General features: G+C 41.6%; 1 protein-coding gene across 7 annotated transcripts in view; it reads right to left on the reverse strand.

Annotated features, from left to right (window-relative positions):
* Positions 1-1,379: 1,379 nt before the first annotated feature.
* Positions 1,380-22,309, reverse strand: part of DAAM1 (dishevelled associated activator of morphogenesis 1) — a 188,257-nt gene continuing 167,327 nt past the window's right edge. For all 7 annotated transcript variants that reach the window (XM_073638751.1, XM_073638750.1, XM_073638748.1 and 4 more), the window contains 9 exons: positions 20,838-20,922; positions 18,612-18,718; positions 15,152-15,240; positions 13,739-13,907; positions 10,397-10,504; positions 8,536-8,596; positions 7,107-7,238; positions 5,171-5,341; positions 1,380-2,428 (listed from right to left, as the gene is read on the reverse strand). In XM_073638751.1, coding sequence (XP_073494852.1) covers positions 2,219-2,428; positions 5,171-5,341; positions 7,107-7,238; positions 8,536-8,596; positions 10,397-10,504; positions 13,739-13,907; positions 15,152-15,240; positions 18,612-18,718; positions 20,838-20,922 — 1,132 coding nt within the window. In that variant the 3' untranslated portion in view covers positions 1,380-2,218. The remainder of the gene's footprint in view (positions 2,429-5,170; positions 5,342-7,106; positions 7,239-8,535; positions 8,597-10,396; positions 10,505-13,738; positions 13,908-15,151; positions 15,241-18,611; positions 18,719-20,837; positions 20,923-22,309) is intronic.

Consider the following 22,309-nt stretch of genomic DNA (forward strand, 5'->3'; position numbering starts at 1 on the left):
GTATATACTTGTATCTGAACACCATTATCAAGTTCATGGCAGCGCAGCGCCACCTGCTGGATCGGCAAAAGTTCTATAGTGTAAATAGTTAATTGCACATTTTTGCCACTGAGCAGCAAAGTTCCCGGGTAAAATAATCAGGCATCTGACAACTGCTCTAGAACTTTGCTGTGCTTTGTAATCTGAACCCTGTGTGTTGTCGCGTATGCCCACTGTACAATAAATACATTTAATTTGCAGTTATTTTTTTATCATTATTAGTATTTTAATATTTCATGTGTTGTCCATACGCAGAGGAGGGTCCGCCATGATGGGATCTCAACCGTTATCACTGAGACGAAGGGCTCATGCAGACGAGCGTATTTTTGGTCTGAGTGCAAAGTGACAAAACCTCTCGGAGCAATATTAATCTATGGGGCCGTGCACATGTCAGATTTTTTTTTTCTCCTTCCTCGGATAGACTTTGAAAAGAATCCCTGCATATTCGAGTTTGATTTCATATTTGGATCGCACTCAGACATGCAAATCAATGAGTCTGTGGAAACCATCGGACTGCGCTTGGATGATTTCTGCGAACTGACACAATGGAGAAGATGGAGAACAAATTTCTCCATCTTCTCCATTGTGTAAGTGCGCAGTAATTGGGCTGCACTCAGATGTCATCAGAGTACAATCCGATGATTTCCACAGATTATTGAGAACAAATGTCTCCATCTCCTCCTCAGCAGAGACAATCGGAGCACACTGTGATCAGCATTTGATCAGTGTGTCAATTGCACAATTGGCCCGATTCTCTCGGATGAGAAAATGTTTAGTCATCTGCATTAGTCCTAACTCAAGTGCCGTCATTTGTAATACACCTATAGATCATGTTCCCATAATGGCTGTCCCCACTGTATACCGGCATCCTGTGCAACTGCAATATAGAAGACCTGTCGATACCCCTGACATGTTTTGTCACAGTACATACTAGAGTTGAACAAAAAGATTCGAAAGACCCTGGTCCAGTCGTCTGCTTTGGTAGTCTGTCGTCGCCAGATCAGAGCCCTTCTATCTTTGGTGCCTCTTCAGATTAGTAGGCCGCCACGACGTCAAGCATGTGCTGTGACGTAAGGACACCATGGTGGCCTACTAATCAGGAAAGGTGCAGGTATGTCGTAGGAGGTTTGAAGTGCAATGTTCTGGTGACCAGAATCCAGAAAATCTTTAAGCTCCATTCTCGTGACTGCTAGTTACCCCCATAAAATAATTGTGGAGCATTTTTTTCCTTAAAACTTTATTCTGATCCTCCTGGAAATGCATGAATAAACTGGGAGCTGCGTGTTACCTTACTCCACACACTCACACTTTGTACGGTAAAGCGGAAAAAAAAAACGCACTTCAAACAAGAATGGATGTTTTATTGTTTCTTCAATCCAGAACGCGTGACATTTTGGTCAATCAGACAAACTGATCGCGCTGTTAGGGAAGAGTCAGATGATCGTATAACTCGGATGGGTATCGCAACGCAATGCTGGGACTGGCAAGTCCAAGTGTGACAGCGGCATAAAAACTCATGCTGTCACGCTCTGGTCGGGAGAGCCGCTGGCCAGTCCAAGCACTACGTTGTGATCCCCGTCAGACTTTTAAGTTAGAGCAGTGAAAGCATTAGAATTGGTTGGAAACGCAGAGTGCCGTGTATTTCCTTTGTATTATAAAACCCAATTATCAATCCGTTCACACGTTTCCAGGAGGAAACACAGAGGAATGTATAATATAAAAAAAAAATAACAAGTATTCTCCATCTTGGAAACATTTATTAAAACATGTCAGGAGAGCAGACAGGTCCTCTTTATAGATGATCTTAGATTTTAGGAATGCATAATCTGGCAGAATATGGATTGTGCTTTTGCACTTTTAAGAAAAAAAGTTTGATTAATAAAAAAAAAAACCCAAAATGGATCATTTATACACAGTGGCTATGTATACATGTGCTCTGCACACAGATATACATAATACTGCAATAAATCACATATTCAACATGTGCATGGAAACTACAAAGTATATACAAGTGTGCGCGCCTGTGTACAAGATGCTGTACGCTGCCGATACACATGTGCGCACACAACTTTACATTACGTACATATGTACACATCCCACTCTCCCTCCAATGTCAAGGCAGTGTCACTGACAGTGCAGGCAGACTCCAATAATGGTCTCTAGGGGGCAGGGAAGAGATTTAGTAATTGAGCTTGGTCACGGGTCTCTCCCGGCTGCTGTCTGTCGTCTGGCTGGTAATGCGCTTACGGTTCCTCTTCAGTTTGGAAATGTCTTTATCGAAAACTTCACCTGATCTCAGAGCGGAGACCAGGTCATCGAACTCTCCCTCTTCCTCTCCATTTTCCTTGGCTTTTTTGGCTTTGCGCTCCCGTTCTCTCTGTTCCTTGAGCTAAAAGAAGAGGAGGAGACTCTGATCATACGCATGCCAGATCTGTCCGACTAGGGGGCTATTTTAGAGGGAGGGTTTTCTACTCAGCACCTCTCCATAATATAGGGCAAGAGAGAGCCTGATTCCATGGATGTGTCACTTATTAGGCTGTGTTGTAGTTTCAATACAAAATCAGTGTTTAAATCAGCAGGAGATTATCACTGCAGGACTAGGTGTCATGTGCACAGCAGTCCAGCTAATCTGTGTAACCCCGCCCACACCACTGATTGGCAGCCTACTGACACTGTACACAAGAAGCTGCCAATCAGTGGTGGGTGTGGGCGGAATTACACTGAGCTCAGCAGTCATAGCACTGTAATATCTACATCAAACAAAAGAAGGATTCTATCAAAACTGCACCAAGCAGCCCAGTAAGTGACAGTCAGGCTTTCTTGCCCTATATCATGCCGCTCTCAGATTATTTAATAAAAAAAAACCTGCTGACCGTTTCTCTTTAAATTTTTTGATGACCCCTTACCTCTCCCGCAAAGGAGCTTTAACCCTATGCAGACCTTCTTCATCCTCAGCGCAGATTACTATTACCAGATTCCCGTTCACTGTTGAGCAATAGCTCAATAAAGTGACCAGTCAGAGATGAAAGAATTTACTGCTGGGGGTAACATTCGATTTGTTATAATGGCTGAGTGCTGCGTACGGCTCTCGGCAGAGCTAAATCATTCCCTGACGCTGGCTGCAATGAGTGAGGAGACTCCTCGAAGTCCCAGCAAGGACTGTAGACGTGTAGAGGTGTCCTGCACATTGCATATCTGATGTTTGTCTCGAGAGCACTCTATCATAAACCAGCATGGAGCAAGATGAACTAAAAAATGAGATTCATATCGGGTCTATTACTTTACTCCTACAGTCAGACTCTTGTATCCTACTTGTCCTGTTACCTTCGCCCATTTATGTCATAAGGGGAAACTAAACCGACATGGAGTGTGCCCTATCATTATGTGTCGGTCACAATTCCAACACCTAAAGGGGTTTTCTACTCTTCAGGAGCGCACCGCTTCCTGCTTGTCCGGTGGGGGGAGTACTGTGCTCCTGATCACTGAGAGAAATGGCAGTGTCGCTCTGCAAGCAAAGGCAGCTTAGCCTCCATCCAAGGAGCGCAGGGCCACTGAAGCTGGATGGATCCAGTGGCCCCACTTCTACCAAGGCTGGTGTACAAAACAATGTAGATATGCATAAAAAAATAAATATTGGTGCAATTTTCAGACTTTCTAGTTTGTTTTTTTGGCTTTTCAAAAACAATGGTATTTTGAGGCTGATTACACCAAGAACTGAGGGAAATGTGAGCCACTGTGCATGTAGCCTTAATAATTATTTGCTCAAAAGCAGCAGATTTGTTTCATAGAATCACAGAATGTTAAGAGTTGGAGGGGACCTCCTGGGTCATAGTGTCCAACCCCCTGCTTTATATTTAACAAATGTTATAATTTGCATTAATCCATATGCAAAATTTGCAAACACATGTAGATTTTGCTGCAGGAAAATTCTGTTGCACTTTAACCAATCCCAAAAGGACTTTCCTGGCAACTTCTAATTAATGTAACCCCTAAAAGACCACCAATGACATCAGGCAATCGAGTTATCACTTTGGTGAAAGATCTTTTGCCATCATGCCAGAAACCTGTCTGTACAATCAAGGAGGCATGGGCGATGTGTTGGTCTGACAGTCACGCAATAGAGAATGCAGAAGGCAGTCTGTATGATCGAGGCAGCGACTGTTTCCTGTATTAGGACTGGTGATCATAAGACTACTAGGATGCTAGGACTTGGATCAGAATCTCTGTATGGCAAAAATACAAAAAAAACTGTTGATAAATTTGTCCTATTATGATATAAAATTATTTTTTTAGGCTGGTTTAAAAAAAAAATGAGCATGGAATAAAATTGTGCCAAATTCATTCAAAGGTGTGCATTTTTTTTTTATAAATTTGCAGTTGTAGACTGCCTTAAAGGGGTTGCCCACTACTCAGACAACCCCTTCTAAATTCCTGCGTTTCCCCCAGTAAAACACCATCACCTATACTCACCTTTGATGTGGCTGCCATTCCACCGGTTTTGGCACTGATCGTCCCGGAGCTCGCGCGACATAATAATGTCACGTGATCCCTGGGGCCAATCAGTGCTGGCTTCACTTTCCTTGCCTATGGAGGTAATTGACATCTGGAAGAAGTGAGAGCAGCCACAGCTCTCACTTCTTCTGGATGTTGTCCGATTTGTCCGAAGGAAGAAAGAATGAAGCCAGCGCTGATTGGCCACAGGGATCGAGTGACATAATAAGGTCACGTGAGTCCCGGGAGAGCAAGTCCTGACACTGCTGGAACAGCACCAGCACCAGAGGGGAGTATAAATGTTATTATTTTACTGGGGGGGAACATAGGGATTGTCTGGGTAGTGGACAACCCCTTTAATATACAAAAATGTAGTCTACACCTCGTATGAGCAGATTTGATTCTAAATCTGCAACATTATCTGGTGTAAAGCTTGATAAATCTAAAAGGTTACTGCTCGAACCCCCTCCTAATGCTTTGGGTGTATAGTGCAAAAATTAAAAATTTTGTGCAATTTGCAACTTTTCGGGGCATAGTTTATGCTAAAGACTGCTTAATAAGTGTCTGCCATTCTGTGTAGTTACATGCCATATGATGTAAGGTAACTTTTTTTTTTGGTGGCCACAGAGCATTTTCTCACCTGTGCCTCTAAACGTGCTCGGCGTTCTTCCTCCTCCTTCCTTTTCCTCATGTTCTCGTTTTCCTGTTTGGCTTCTGAAAAAGCCTGGAGGAACTGATCGAACATCCCAAAGAACTCATCCGGTTGGATCTTGTTGTTTTCCTCCCCAAAATGTTTGGCTGATTTCACATACTAGAAGGATATTGAGGCAGGAGAGGTTAATATGAAATCTCAGAGTAAAGATGGCAGAGCTCTGGCACGCAGCAGCCGTATCGGTATCACCGCCACGGGCCGTACGCGTTCATACAAGCAGCACACTTGGCACATCCATGTGAAGCGGCCTTTTATCTAAGGAGGGAAGACTGTGAAGGCAGGAGGCACGCTTCTCCTACATAAAACAAGGGCTGCACCGCAGGAGTCAGGGAGCTCGCCCTCTGTGCTTTGAAGTGGCTGTGATCCTTTTATGGCCACATGGCCTTTTATTAAAACCAAATGTGTGTCTGGGGGCTATATTTGTGTTTTTCTTACTTTCCCCTCCAAAAAAACCAACAACATCTCATTTAGAAGAGGCAAATGATTCCTTAAAGTGCTGCACAAAGAAAAAGAACAGCATTGGATTTATTCTTTCCCCTCTGTAATTAAATCGGTTACTAACATGTAATTAAGTGGGATGCACAAATTGTGCGGATCTCATAGATGCAGTGACAATTATCTGTATATAACAAGATCATTTTATCAAGTGTCTGTAAATGTATTGTCTATATCAGTTATGGCACCTTCGTTAATAATGGGGATTCCTTCATTTAGAAAATCCATCAATTAGCCCGATTGTACAGCAGCAACAACGAGCGCCTCTCTACTGAAGACCGACAGTGGCGCCGTGACCAGCAGAAGAGGAGCGGGGCGGCGCCGTGACCAGCAGAAGAGGAGCGGGGCGGTGCCGTGACCAGCAGAAGACTGATAAGTATTTTACTACAGGCAAGGAACATAAATTTGTGATACCAATTAAAGCACCACTCAAGAGTTAAATAATAAACACTAATCTGTCCTTTTTGGGACTCCTCTCTGCTGATTTAGGACCATAGATCACATCAAAGCTAGTCATACATCTGCTAAGAGGAGCTCTGACAGAGATAAAAGTTACAAACTCCCCTTCAGAACGAGCTCACTGATGGATGATCAGCCAACTCATTCCGCAGCCAGTAACAAAGGCCCCAAATAATCAAGATTGGCGTTGTGTACTCCAGACTTGATGAAGGGTGCATTTCCGTCATAATTTACGCCATTCAAGTAATGTAAATTATTATGAGTTTATTGGGCACATGCCCCATCCTGACTAATTTTTCAAAGAGTTGGCGGAGCTTATTGGGACTGTTGTAAAAATGACAACAGATGCAAAAAATAATTTGAGACATTTCCGGCAATGTTACAGCAGAAAATTAGTGAAAACTGTTTCATGGGGAAAAAAAAAAAGGTATTACATTTTTAATGAAACCGAAATACAAAAAATTATTTTTAGCCCAAAGTCCACGCATTTGAGTAAAAGAAATGCCCCTGAAGGTGTCCAGATCACTTATTTATCCCGTGGTGTAGGGTAAACTGGATCCTTGGCAGATTAACACCCAGTTGCTGGGAGGAATCGGCAGCAAGAAACTCCTGGATCAGTTAACTTCTGGAATATCCTAACAAAAAAAAAAAAGATTGCCTTAAGTGGACAAGTGTGAAAATCTGTAGAGGAAATGAGGATTAGATAAAATGATGGTCGGGAATACGTGGAGTTGGTGCCGCTTTCATTTTCCAAAACTAAGAGCAGGAATCTGATGTCTGGCACTCGCTCATTGCTTTCCTAAATCTCCGAGGCAGGGTTGAGATTTGTTTCAATCAAGAACCAGTGAAATCTCACAGAGCACGTGATAAGAGTGCCGCCAGCAGTCTGGATTTATAGCTTTGCACTCACCAGCTCCTTGGATTCAGCAAGAAGATCTTCTACATCAGAGAAGCTGAATCCCGCCACAGTAATGAACTGGCTGACCACCGACACAAACTTGTCTCCCGCTACAGAGGGCTGAGACTTTTGATACTCCAGTTCCTAAATGGGGCCAAAAAAAATATTATTTACTTAATAAATAGTAAGTATGCGTTGCTTATATAGCGACTTCATATTCAGCAGCGCTTTATACTATGAACTGAAGAAATAATTGCAGTATGCTGCCTCTGACATAAGGATGGCACAGAATTACCTAGAGGGCTTGTCCCACAATTACAGCTCATGAACTATTTTGTGGATTGTGATTTTTGAACCCTCGGACCCCCATATGATCACAAAAACAAGGGTCCCCTGTACTGCTGTATTCATTGTCTACAGGTGTGATGAAGATAGCAGAGTGCCGTCTCCGTCGTTCTTGTAGATGATGGATGGAGCAGATGCGCACATGGCGGACCAGTACTGTATTCGGAATAAGAATTACTGGACCTGTTCTAGTGATCGATCGAGGCTCCAGCACTTATCTGCCACAGTTGACTAATAAACCTCTACATTAAGAGAGACTTGTCAATCCCTAGGAGTGGGGCGGGAGAAAACTTGCTAGGGACCGTAATGGACTCATCTCGTCTCTCCATATGGTTGCCTAACCACTCTTCAAACTAGGTTTTCTCCAAAATGCGCCGGCGCCTTCATCCAGCCAGGCTTTGATTCATGCTGCGCTTATTTTGGTCAGCATGTTTTCTGCTATGAATATACACAACTAACTTAGGAAAGACAAATTGTAAACTTCACCAAAAACAGTATTCACAGGTGTGGTGGGCACCTATCGCCCCCAAAAGAGCATCCCTGAACCATAGTTTACTCCTAGGCATTAATACAAAAGTCTTGTCCGAATCCTCCTAGATTTAGGTATAAAAGTCACCAAAGGTTAAAGGATGGGCCAGGGTTACTCTTAAGAGTGCTAGGTGTTCCCCCTTGATTGTAGGGTCAGTGGTAGGAAATGGATAGGGAAGGCCTACAACCGATGATAGACTCGTGGCAAAAAACCTCCCTATACCTGTAGAAATGTTGTACATCCCGTGTGTGCTCTAATAATGTGTGCTCATGTGCACCATTTTTGGTGATTTTAATACTTGCACATAAAATATATTTTTCCTAATTTCCGAAGTTAATTTTGTACATCTGAATATACCCATATAATACAGAGTCAGACGACTGGTCCAAACATCTAAGCGTGTGCAAAAAGTATTGACCAACAATCCCCCCCCCCCCTTACTACTTAAGCCATTGCCTACTCTTAAAAGGAAAAAAAAACTCTTCAAAGCAACTTTCCCATTCACAGTTATAAGAAAACTTTGCAAAAACTGCAAAAAGCACAGAATAGAGGAATAGAGCTACTTACACTTTCCACAGCTTTCAGGCCGTTCCTTAAGGTGACTATTTCTTTGTCCAGTTCAGTCATACTTAAAAAAATAAAATAAAAAATAAAAAAAAAATTATACAAAAACATAATAGATATTGCTCTATATATTTATAATGAGATATAATATATAGATAGGACACAAACGAGAGCCATTTTATCGATCTAATATACTGTAATGGTACATAGAAGTCAGGCCCTGGGATCAGGCACCTACCATATGTCTGGTTTCTCTGGATCAGCTGAAGAAGCCACGTCTGGCAAAACCTACTAAGGTTTTAATAGTTTTGGACACTTATGAGTCAGTCTTCAGCTAACACTCCATAGTAATGGCTGCAGGCAGCTTAAATATGATCATTAAAGAGGTTGTGTCCAGGCGTGGGGCACAAGTCTGCAGTCTGTGTGACTGCAGACTTGTGAATCCTCACAGTGCGCACACTGCACAATGTCAGTATTTTCCAGTGTCGGGAGCAGGTGGTCATGTAACCCGCAAGCATGCGATTTGCATGCTTCCAGCCATAATCCAACTAGATGTGTCCGCCCTTGCTCAATCCACTTGTATACAAATCGCATACTTGTGGTCATGTGCCCGACGCTCAGTGCTCGTGATGTGAGCATTCACAAGTTTGCAGTCACAGAGAGGACAACCCCTTTAAAATTATGTTCATAGTAAGTTTTAGATGTGAATTTTGAAGTGGATCCAAAAACCACATCAAATACTTTTTTCATACTCTTTGATATGGGTTTTGGAGTGGATCCATTTTAAAATCCATATTAACAAACTCTGTGTCAACTTACCCTAAAACTTAACCAAAATCTGATTTTTTATTTTTTTTATTTTTTACAGAGGCTGTCCAAGTTATCACCTTTCCATAAGATAAGTGAACTTCCATCGGATAAGTGATAACTTACGGGTAGCTGGGGGGTCTGATCACTGGGCCTAGCGCTGATTGTACGAAGAGAAATATTTCCTCTTCCAAAGTGTAGTAGCAGGTTGGATGTCCGACTGCTGCAACATTAATTTTCCGTAAGGGTGTGGGGAAAAAGCTGACGGCAGCGCTCGGCAGCTCCACAGTACATGAATAGAGCGCAGGCTGCACATGTACAATGCCACACCATTCTGATGGGCATAATAGTGCCCTGTTCTACTGATTAGTGCAAGTCCCAGCAGTCTGACCCCCATGATAAGCAAGTTACCAACTATCCTGTTGATGGGCGATAACTTGTTTCCTCTGGAGTCCCCCTTTAATTTATTGCTATTTAAGAGCCTTCAGCTCGATCTAAAGCCTTGGTGACTTGATGGATGAATGCTCTATAGGAAGATCGATCTTGTGCAAGCCTAGGTAGGTCCACCAGGGTCTTCTCCGCAGTTATCTTGATTGTATGAAGCCATCGGGTTGCCGGTCTTCCTCTTCACCTTGTTCCTTCTATTCTTCCGACCATGATGTCCTTCTCCAGTGATTTCTCTCTTCATATGATGTGTCCAAAGTAGGCAAGTCATAGCTAGGTGATCCCTGCTTCAAGTGACATGTCTGGTTGATTTGTTTGTTCTTCAGCCCATTCATAGTATTTGATAACATCCTTCTCCTGCGCCACATTTTGAAGGCTTCGATTCTTACACTAGTATTCAGGAATTTTAATTGACATCAAAGGCTTTTCAGTGGTTGGATTAGTAACTTGCTAATTATCAGTAAATAAACTACTTGGTTACGTCAGTGGCCACATCGTAGCTTCTCTTATCACTTCAGTTTTCTCATGTTTGAAGCGTGGTAGATCCATTCCTCCCAATCTGCAGAACATATGTTTAGCGGTTTGCTCTCGATATATTCAGCGCACCACTTACTTGACTTTTGCAGCCTCGGGGATACTCTGCAGCTCCTCGTGTAGACTTATAATCTTAGGATACTTCTTTTCTACCACCGTTATTAGATAGTGCAAAAGGGTGATATTCCTGTAACAACACAATATATCTTATTACTGGACAGTAACAATACGAACGACAGATATTGACATCAATCCCTTTCTGTACAGGCAGAGAAGCAGGATTTTTCCGATAATTCAGAGCCAAGTGTAGAATGGCTGACTGCCGTCACTACATGCAGGACACCCTGACTAATATGAACTTTCATCCTTGGCCCAAATGTTGCAGATCTGGACTGTATCCGTGTTCATCTACATCACACGCCATTCATGGAGCAGGAAGGGAATGAATCCAATATACGTGCATGATATTCACTGCAGGATCTGAACAGCTGAATGTCATCAGAACCATCCCTCTTCCTAACATTACATCACTCCGTCCCCACGGGACCCATTTTTGCAAGCATAAAACAAACCGCCGCTCTGGAGGGAAATTAGTGGAAGTCTCACGCTGGATTGTATATACAACACCCCCTGTGAGAGGTCAGCTACAGGAAAATGCAGAAACCTCCTGGAGGAACCTAATAAAAGACTTGCTCTAGAATATGATGTGATCCCAAAGGTATCTCTTCTGCTGTGTAAGAAGTCAAGTAAGTAGCCAACTACTCCACGTTGGAAGCCAAATTTCATATATACAGTTGGGTTCACAGTGCGGACCCTGGTCCAGGGGAGATCTACTTCATTGTGACATTTTTTGTCATTATTAAAGGGATATTCCCATCTCCAAGATCCTATCCCAATATGTAGTGGGTGTAATAATAACAATATTAGAAAATACCTCCAATTAGCAAATTAGAAAAATTACACTCTATTTCTAGGTCTCTTTCCTCATGTTCAGACATTGCAGTACCTTAGGTATCCATGGTTACAACCACTGATATAGTGACAGTTACCTAGTTGCTAGTGGTCGTAACCATAGATACCTAAGCTACTGTAATGCCCAGCACATGGGGTAAACTACATAGTGAATCACAAGAACTATACTACACTTCTAATTGGAAATATTTGCTATTATTACTACACCTACAGTGGTGGCCAAAAGTATTGGCACCCCTGCAGTTCTGTCAGATAATACTCAGTCTCTTCCTGAAAATGATTGCAATCACAAATTCTTTGGTCTTATTATCTTCATTTAATTTGCTTGCAAGGAAAAAACACAAAAGAGAATGAAGCAAAAATCAAATCATTGATCATTTCACACAAAACTCCAAAAATGGGCCAGACAAAAGTATTGGCACCCTCAGCCTAATACTTGGTTGCACAACCTTTAGCCAAAATAACTGCGAACAACCGCTTCCGGTAACCATCAATGAGTTTCTTACAATGCTCTGCTGGAATTGTAGACCATTCTTCTTTGGCAAACTGCTCCAGGTCCCTGATATTTGAAGGGTGCCTTCTCCAAACTGCCATTTTGAGATCTCTCCACAGGTGTTCTATGGGATTCAGGTCTGGACTCATTGCTGGACACCTTAGAAGTCTCCAGTGCTTTCTCTCAAACCATTTTATAGTGCTTTTGGAAGTGTGTTTTGGGTCATTGTCCTGCTGGAAGACTCATGACCTCTGAGGGAGACCCAGCTTTCTCACACTGGACCCTACATTATGCTGCAAAATTTGTTGGTAGTCTTCAGACTTCATAATGCCATGCACATGGTCAAGCAGTCCAGTGCCAGAGGCAGCAAAGCAGCCCCAAAACATCAGGGAACCTCCACCATGTTTGACTGTAGGGACAGTGTTCTTTTCTTTGAATGCCTCTTTTTTTTTTTCCTGTACACTCTGTTGATGCTTTTTGCCAAAAAGCTCTATTTTTGTCTCATCTGACCAGAGAACATTCTTCCAAAACGTTTTAGGCTTTCTCAGGTAAGTTTTGGCAAACTCCAGCCTGGCTTTTTTTATGTCTCGGGGTAAGAAGTGGGGTCTTCCTGGGTATCCTACCATACAGTCCCTTTTCATTCAGACGCCGACGGATAGCACGGGTTGACACTGTTGTACCCTCGGACTGCAGGGCAGCTTGAACTTGTTTGGATGTTAGTCGAGGTTCTTTATCCACCATCCGCACAATCTTGCGTTGAAATCTCTCGTCAATTTTTCTTTTCCGTCCACATCTAGGGAGGTTAGCCACAGTGCCATGGGCTTTAAACTTCTTGATGACACTGCGCACGGAAGACACAGGAACATTCAGGTCTTTGGAGATGGACTTGTAGCCTTGAGATTGCTCATGCTTCCTCACAATTTGGTTTCTCAAGTCCTCAGACAGTTCTTTGGTCTTCTTTCTTTTCTCCATGCTCAATGTGGTACACACAAGGACAGAAGTTGAGTCAACTTTAATCCATGTTAACTGGCTGCAAGTGTGATTTAGTTATTGCCAACACCTGTTAGGTTCCACTGTTGTCCACCCCCTTTTTTAGGTTTGGTGTGGAATTGTATCCAATTTGGCTTTAGGACAATTCTTTTAGTGTTTTTTCATTGAAGACAAATTAAATGAAGAGAATAATACCAAAGAATTTGTGATTGCAATCATTTTCAGGAAGAAAAAGGAGTATTATCTGACAGAATTGCAGGGGTACCAATACTTTTGGCCACCATTGTACTACATATTGGGGATAGGATGTTGGAGATGAGAATACCCCTTTAAGTCAAAATTTTTGTTTTCTAGTACTCCTAAAAAAAAAAAAGTGTGCTGGTTCTGATTCATTGCTTTTTGGTCAGTGTGTCATCCATTTTTCTTTTTTCTCCCTAACTTCTCCTAGTACACATCTGTTTTTCTCATCCACATGCAATCCCATTTTAAGACCAGACTCATCACTTGTTGGAAACACTCAAACCATTGTGTCTTTTTACGGATCTGTTTGTCTGTTCTCTCAAACTCTGACCATATCCTATACTCATCCGTTTTTGTAGATCAGACCGGGCCATTTATATGTACAATGATACAGAAAAAACGGAAAGCGTCCGTTTTACGTCCATTTTTAAATGATCCATTGAACTTTTTTTTCGTTGAATTTTAGCAGGCCATCTCCAGTTCTTAAAAAAAGGGATGTGAAAAAAATGGATGCAAAACTCATGATACAGAGAGACAGCTCGCAGCTTTAGGGATCATCCAGACAAGAGTATAATTGGTGCGTTGTCAGTGTGCACCATGAACCCATTGTAGCAATTGTGCCGATGCACATAAAATTGCAACATGTACCATTATGCTTCGGTTTTACGGTCCTAATGTAAAGGCAGCTCGGCAGCTGGCCTCTTACCGCTTCGACACGTCACTTACTTGTCAATGCTGGATTTGGTATCGGCGATCTTATTTAAACTGGAGATTTTAAACCCGTAAGCGTTTCCCCTCTGTCCTTTGTTCATGTAGTTTCCGAAAGCCAGGACCACTTCCAAGAGTTGCTTTAAGCTTTTACTCTGCAAAACCTGCTTGGAGGCTGAACGGATGGCTGTGTACAGGGGAAGAACAAGAAATCTAGTGAGGAGCGGATTTATCGTACCATACAGAACACTGAGGCTTCGGTCATACATCGTTGGCGTGGCCAAAATGAGGGTATGTTCACAAGGGTCCTATTTGCTGCAGAATTTCCACAGCAAATTCTCATTTATGCCTCAGCGCTTTAAAAAAATTATCATCAGTGTCCCCATTGGGGCTCACAATCTACATTCCCTATCAGTATGTCTTTGGAGTGTGGGAGGAAACCCAGGCAAAGGCGGGGAAAACATACAATCTCCTTGCAGATGTTGTCCTTGATGGGATTTGAACCCAGGACCCCAACGCTGCAAAGCAACAGTGCTCCGCATTGTGTCACTATTGTGGTGGTTTCTGCCGTGGATTCACCCTTTGCTTTGCAATGACAGACTGTGAATGGCAAATTTGCAACAATGGTCAATTTATGATGCTAATTTTAAAGAAAGTACAGAAGAGATTAACAAATCAATGAGACTGGGACTAAAAAAAAATCCCAGAAAATCGCCAATGAATACGTCCCGTGTGAACAGACCCATAGACTTTCCCAGAATTTTCAATGAATGGCCTGTTCTTCCAGATCTGCAATGTATAATTAATAGTGTCCAACCATTGGCAGAACGAAGGAGCCATGACTGTTTATACACAGTCCCGAACATGTGAGTGTCTACTCCAGCTTTATCCATTTTGGGATATTGAGCTGAGCTACGTCAAGTCTGCCCTGCTGACTGCTGAGGGGGTAACGAGTTAAAAATGTGTTAATGGCCTATCCCAAGGATAGGCCAAGAAAGAAAAAGTCCTCGGACAACCCATGTAACCTCACGAATGCATCTTTGGCAAGATAAGGGGGCAAGTTCCCTTTAAAGTGCTCCTACTTTTTTTTTTTTGTTTAACTCTGCCCCCTTACATAAGCTGATTGCTTAAAAACAGCTCTGAAGCGCTCAGGTCCTGCGTGCAACACAGCAGTGTACCCACCACAAAATTTATGACACTCATCACCGCTCTGTGCACGGTGTTCACAGTACACCGCTGTGTGCGCACGACAGCTCGAAATGTGCCAGCCTTCTGAGCAGCGCACTTCAGGGTAGTTTTTTGGAAAGATCAGTTTGGGCTCTTTGTACCCGAATGCCCCACTGATCAGCAGCATGTGTAAGGGTGCATGATCTATTAAGACCCCCAAATGTTAAGGACGCTTTAACCACAATATTCCCACTAAAAACTTACCTTCTACCTTTGGTTTGACCTCAGCAACCCTTTCTGCAAATTTCTTTTTGAAGTACAGAGACTGCAGTCGCTGCTGATAATGGTTGATTCTAGAAGAATTAATCAGATGATTGGAATATTATTTTCTCGTCCATTATAAAAACATAAGCAAATCACAGACAATTTGCTTAATCAGGGGTCACGCCCCCTGATGAAGCAAAGGGCGAAACGTACGTCAGGGCACCAGGATTACACACCACTTTAGCCTACAAAAAACATGTAGGTTTTCTCATTGTACAAATTACTTTAAATGATAGACAATCAATTTAAATAAGGCAGCACTTTTTGCACCATGCAGATATCTATAAGATAGACACTTGGGTGAGGTATGCATATTTTTTAAGCTATGCAGCACTATAGAAATTAGATATAATTATGTTAATGTATCATGTGGTCCTCCATTGCGTTTCTCTGTTGAATATATATGTATATAATTGTTTGTTTTTTAATAAAGTTTAAGAATTTTTAGAGTCTACTTGCACCTATTTTTCTTTGAGTGGTATTTATAGTTCAGGTGTGTCTTTAGTGATTATTCATGTAGTATACATGCTCTATTTGCTGGTAGTCTTTTGAATACAGTGTCAAGTTTGATGACCAATTAAAAAAATATATATTTTTTTCTTCTACACAGTGGTTTATAAAATGTCATCGAGGGGAAAAAAACTGCTTATGGGCAGCAATATAGTTTTCCTATTGAAATAAATAGAATGTGTATTCTAAGCGTTTTTTATGTGGAATTTGGAGCAAAATCTGCTCTAAAATCCTTGCAAAAAATAAAGAAAAACAAATCCTGAAAAAATTGTGATCAGCCACCTGAAGAGTGTATAAAAAAAAAACCCAAAACACCAACCATGGGCTCTATCAATAATGGTGCACTGGCAATAAGTCCTCTATGGACCTAATTTTATGTACTGCTGAGACTCTTTGGCCAAATTTTTGTTCCAGTTGTGATAATTTTATTGTGATTCCTTCATAACATTTTTATGAGCCATATTTGATTACAGGTTTATTCCCATCTTCATAAAATGGATATTGTTGGATAGTTCTTGTAAAAACAAGCACTTTTGCAATTTACTGCTTATTAAAATTTTCAGCCGTTCTTGAGATATTAACACTTCTCTTTTTAGCTTGTTGCCTTGGAGACCGACCACCGCTGCTAGACAGCGAAACAGACACTTAATAACAATTTTATATTGGTCTTGTAAGCAATATTTTGAAGCTTGTCAAGAGAGCTGGAAGTGCTCTGTTTCCTCTTAATCCTAGCCAGCTTCAGCGCAGCGCTTACAAACTACACAGCAGTGGTGGTCGGTCTCCTAGGCAACGAGCTGTAAACAAAAGAAAAATGCTAAGATCTCAAAAACGGCTGTAATTTTTAATGAGCAGTAAATTGCAAAAGTGCTTGTTTTTATAAGACCTATCTGGCAATACCCCATCTATGAAGAGGGAACTAACCCTTTAAGGTCACCTGCTAGTCTGCATATTTGTGCATGCAGTGTGCAAACAGCACCTCCAAACTCAATGTTTGCCAGTGGAAGATGGCAGCTCTTTTTTAAGCAGTCTGGTTTATTTTTTTTCTATGAAGGCTATAAAATCTCCACTAAATCTTTTTATAAGTTTCTTCGATTAATGACCCTAATAAACATTATGATCCAATATAAATCAAGGACTTGTGGGTGATGCCGCACAGCGCTGACATTTTGCTTTCTTCAGCTAGTTACAGTCTCCAACTTGTAAACCGGGGAGTTGAGAAATGTTTAAAAAAAAAAAAAAAAGTGAAAATTCAATATTCTCCAGTGACGAGACCCGATAAAACAAATACGAGCGGCTTCCAAAATGTGATATTATATGAAAAGAAAATGTTTTGCAGCTGTGAAAAGACGAGGTTTACACTTTCCCAACAGTGTTCTGAGAAAAGCAAAAGAATAAATGTATCTCCTTCGACAATTCACCTGGGAGTTTGGAAAATATGGAGTTTTGGGTTAATTTCATCCATCTGGCATAGAGTTTTATTACTTCAGATTTCTCCTTAGACTTGTATGTGCTTTCTGCTAAACATTAAAACTTATGGTAGCCATGATGCCAACATGTGGAGCGGGAGGATATTTACAAGCTGAACTGATGCTCCAGAGGGACACAAACAAGAGATAATGCAGCCTCTCTCTTCTTTAGCACATTCTGACATCACTGACTGCTCAGTTAATCAGTGATGTCATTTCATCCTAGAAATATCATTTAAAGTGACTTTTCTGGCCACATTTTTGTGAGATAAGACTTTTTTATGTTAAATGTGTCTGAGTTTTGGCTCTATTTGCAGCAAAAAAAACAAGTACACTCACCTTGCACCACATTTATTTTGTATTTTTGTCACTTTTTGCACCTTCCTTAAGCAAAGAGCGTGGCAGAAAGGCTTAAAACCCAACAAAAAAAATGAGGAATAACCAGGGTTAATCCCAAAAAAATAAGTTATCCCCTTTCCCAAGAATAGGGGATAACTTGCTGACCTCTGAGGATCTGAATGCCGAGACCACCAGAGGCCATCTTGAATGGAGCACAGGTGCGCGTTCTCGAACTCCGCGCCATTCATTGTGAATGGTAATAGCAGATCACGGTAATCTGCTTCCTCAGGCAGACCCACTGACCATCAATGGAGCGGAGGTCGAGCATGTGCACCGCCATTCTATTCCGAGTGCCCAGATCTCAAGATCGTTATGGGTCCCAGTGGTCGAACGCCGGCTATCACCAAGTTATGTCCTATCCTATGGGAAGGGAATAACTTGTTGTTTTTTGGAAATAATCCTTTAAATGTCAATGGTTTGTGCCAAATATTCAGTGCAGAATATTGGAATAAATGAAGTATATTTAGGCCCTGTTCACATTTCCATTTGTCTCTTCCTAAAACAAAACAATGTTCAATTGGAATAAGGAATCCGCTGTATCAGTTTTGAAAACAGAAGCAGGAGGGTCCTACTGATTATTACAGGGTAAGTCTGGGTTCCAGTTTTCAGACTGGAAGAAAAAGTTCTGCATCCAGTACTTTTTTTTCCATTCTACAAAAAACAACCCCCACCAAAAAAAAAAAAAAAATGGACACAAAACAGACCCCATAATAATAAATAACTCTCTTCTTCCGTTAGCAGAACTGATACAACGGATCCCTTATTCTATTTTTTTTTTTGTTCCTAAAACAAAACAGTACGTTCAAACGGACATGTGAACAAGAGACAAAATTGTCATCCGAGAACCACTGTGATCGACGTGAAGATCATGGTCCATAAAAATGGAATAATTTAGACTCCAAAAAAAATCTTTCTGATTTTGGGTAGGATTTGGGAGGGGTGAGTAGGGTGGGTTTCAGATAAAACTAATCAGTGGTGAACTGCAGATGGCATGTTACTCATAAAATGATTAAAAAAAAAGGTACCTGCTCATCTCAAAGAGGAACCTGTCCGGTTTGGCCATACGATCCAGCTCATGTTTGTGCTCCTCCAGCAAGTCAATGTCACTCTTCTCAGGAACAAATTTCAGGAGCTGGAGAAGATATAAACTGTGTTAGAAGCCTCAACACTCATACTTTAAAGAGGACGTCTCCTCTCATGTGTTTTAGTAAAAACTCGTATTTCCCATTAAGTGACTATTCTGGAGAATCTTTTCTTTTATCACTGTCCCCATTGGGACTTACAATCTGAATTCTTTATCACTATTTCTTTGGAGTGTGGGAAGAAATCTGAGAACTTGGAAGAAACCCACGCAGACTTGGGGAGAACATACAAACTCCTTGCAGATGTTGTCCTTGGTGGGATTTGAACCCAAGACTCCAGTGCTGCAAAGCGACAGTGTTAACCACTGAGCCACCATGCTGCCCAACATCTGTGTTGTGCTGTTCCACCCGCAATTCCTCATGGAATTTATGTATCCTATGACAACTGGAGTTTCTAGAGTTGGGCGGATTGATTCTCTGATGGCTCGCGAACCTCTAAGCTTCCAAGATCCCAGACGCATCTTTTGAGTATTTGGGATGAAGCAAAGTCATCGGTGCTTCATGCTGTAATGATGAATGTCGCGCCAGCCCAGCTAATTAAAGGCTGCGCTGGGGATCCTGAAAAGATAAGAGGTTTGAGAGCCTCCCATCCAGTGGGTCAGAGACTAGAATACTGACTTGGTAGATGGACTCACGAACTGAGTCGCCCAACTATAGGAGTTCCCATTCCCTTTATCACTAGGGTGTGTAACTGGACGATGCTTGACTTTACAGGAACACCCCACCTTCCCCCAACTGGCAACACCCAGATGTCAATTTATTCATAAATTTCTAGGAGGAACAGCAGTGGAGTGCATGTTTAAGAAAAGAAGCTCCAGAATTGTTATACTGACGTTTGCATCTACAGAACAGAGATTAGTCCTTTTCTTAGTTATAGACTAGATACATTTATGCTATCATTACACGTCCAACATTCACGGTCAGAGATGTCCAAACAAGAAGCGGGTCTCAAGAGCCGAACGTGGCCACCTCATCTATGCCTATGGGGCTGTTGAGTTTGGGTGAGGAGACATGTGGTCAGTCCGTACTAAGCCCGCCAATGTCAGACACGTGAAACTGGCCTTAGTTCACAAAAACACAGTTCTTTAATAAGAAGCGTCAAAGTCTTGATGTATGAACTTAATCGCCTAAGATTTACTACACCTTGGGGGCTCATATATAGAATATTTATTATAGGACTGTGTACAAATTAAACTCCTATCCACTCATACATATGGAAATGGTGAGAACGCTTTCACCGTAGACTTTGGAGACCAATTGCTTCTCGAATTGTCCTTCCCTCGAAATTTTCCCAGGCTCCTTCCTTTTTAATCTGGATTGTATTACCTACAAGTGTATGAGCTGGATCATCTTGCTTGTTTTGTAGTCTTTTACTCTTGTATGTGTAGATTTTTCAATTATTTTCTTAGATTTAAGAAAAGGTCACTGAAGTTAAAGGGAATCTACAGGTTGACATACCGTAACAAACGCTCAAATAACAGTCTTTAAGCGTCTGGACTGTGATAACATTCACGCCTTAGTGCTGTTATATGGGATTATGGTGCTCAGAGGGTGGAGGATGGTGGCACGCACGGTCCTACATAGCTACGTACACCACTCTACAATGCCTTAGGGACAAGAAAAAAAAAATAACAAGATACCTATTTTATATGAAGTAAGGGCAAATACTCGATGGTGACCATATTGTAGCTCCGCACTACAGTGCCCCATCTTATCTTAGTATTTTGGAACTTTTCCCAGTTTGTAATAACATGCTTTATCCTGTAGATGTCACTGCTGCTATTGCTTTCTTTGTGGGTATAAAATAGCACATTTTTGCCCTCCGCAAACAACATAGGAAATATAGTACTTGCTTGCGACCTGCATCATATATCATGCATATATGACAATATTGGATATTTAGTGTTTTTTTTTTCTTTTCTTAGATCTCAACAACATCCACAGTGCAAAATGCTCTCCACTGCACAATTATCTACGCCTCATCTGTCACGATTCAATTTCCAAAAAGCAATTTAGTTAGTTAATGGATGACGTGGCTGGAGGTTTCCTTCATCGCTCCTGAAAGAAAAAAGGTCAACGGTGACACGTCGGATAAGGGATCGTCCTCACCTGCTCCAGCATGTCTTTCGGTAGATCCTCCTGCTCGTCCATTGTCAAAATTGCACGTTTGATTTCTTCGTTCGACAACTTTAGCCTGCGAGAAAGCAAACATGACATAACGTATTAAACGCGGCAACTCGGGGAATGCTGGGAGTTGTAGTTTTGTAATAGCTGGAGAGATACATTTTAGTGACCGCTGTTTTCCAGCAATAAAATATTAATTTTAACCTGGATTATTCAGGTTTTGCTAAATGAGATCTGATAGATCACGTGTGTTACTAAAAGGCGGATTTTTAGGCACAAATTCCTGTAATTTTGGATAATAAAAATATGAAGAATTCTAGCGACACAAATAAATCCCCCATCACAACGCGTTTCGTGGTACCGGTGTACTACATATCGCACCGCTCATCATCAAAGACAACACTGAACTTGTGCAAGTCCATACTGCGCCTCGACATGGTAACTATATTGTCACAAGAGGAATTTCCAGCACATTGTGGAGCGAGTTAGCACATGTCCCAAATATGCTTTACTGCTAATCTTATAGAATATAATGTAAATTTCCTGACTCTGAGAAGGCTGAACGTGATGGAAATGTGCTCTTTTCCCTCAATTTAAATCCAATGGATCTCAGAACCATCATTAAAAGAATGTTACACCTTATCTTATATAAAAGCTGGTCAGGCATGGAATAAGTCACACTAATATAAACCTTAAGTCCCCCTCCATACACTTTACGGCCGATTGTTCGGCCAGCAGCCATCTTGGCTGTTTCGCCCATACACGAGTGCTCATGTGTTCTCCATGTGACTCCTCTGATGGACCTTTTGTCGCCCTTTAGGCTCCCGGGCCTCGATGCAACTGCAACCCCTATGCCCCTGTATATTGCACTGGGAGAAAGACTGGTACACCACTAGAGCCTTCAATAAGGTCCAACAACTTTGAAGACTCAAAAAATTCATCAAGAGTTTCAGAGACAGCATTTCTAGGCAGCAAAAGTCCCTGCCAGAGGAAGTGTACAATATTAGAAAAATATGGCTGATTTATTTAAAAAAATAAAACCCACAGTACTGCACTTTTTAAAAAGCAGCCCCTTTATATTGCCGCTATGTCTCACCCACCAAAAGGTCACCAAACCAGACAGCTGACACTGCGGTATTAAACTGCTATATGATATTGACATTCCAGCACGTCTATGAATATCTCCTACTAAATGAACTTCTATAGGAGAAACCATCCCAACCCCACTCATTCCAGCCGCACCCCCCTCCCAAAAAAAATGTGTTACTAGATATGGTGCTTAATTCCGCACAGTTTAGTTCCTATTTTGCAAAAATCTATGGATCAATATGTACAAAGTATCTTTCATGGAACAAGGAGGCTTGTGTAGGAGCCGGCACATAATAGAGAAATGCTTTATTCTTGGCAAATGCTAATAGCTTAGGGATGTTTGTGGAATTAAGGGAGGGTAGTGGAAG

The sequence above is a fragment of the Phyllobates terribilis genome, unplaced genomic scaffold (genome assembly GCF_046119375.1).
Source record: "Phyllobates terribilis strain yellow unplaced genomic scaffold, ASM4611937v1 Scaffold_7__3_contigs__length_470593459, whole genome shotgun sequence".
Taxonomy (NCBI): domain Eukaryota; kingdom Metazoa; phylum Chordata; class Amphibia; order Anura; family Dendrobatidae; genus Phyllobates; species Phyllobates terribilis.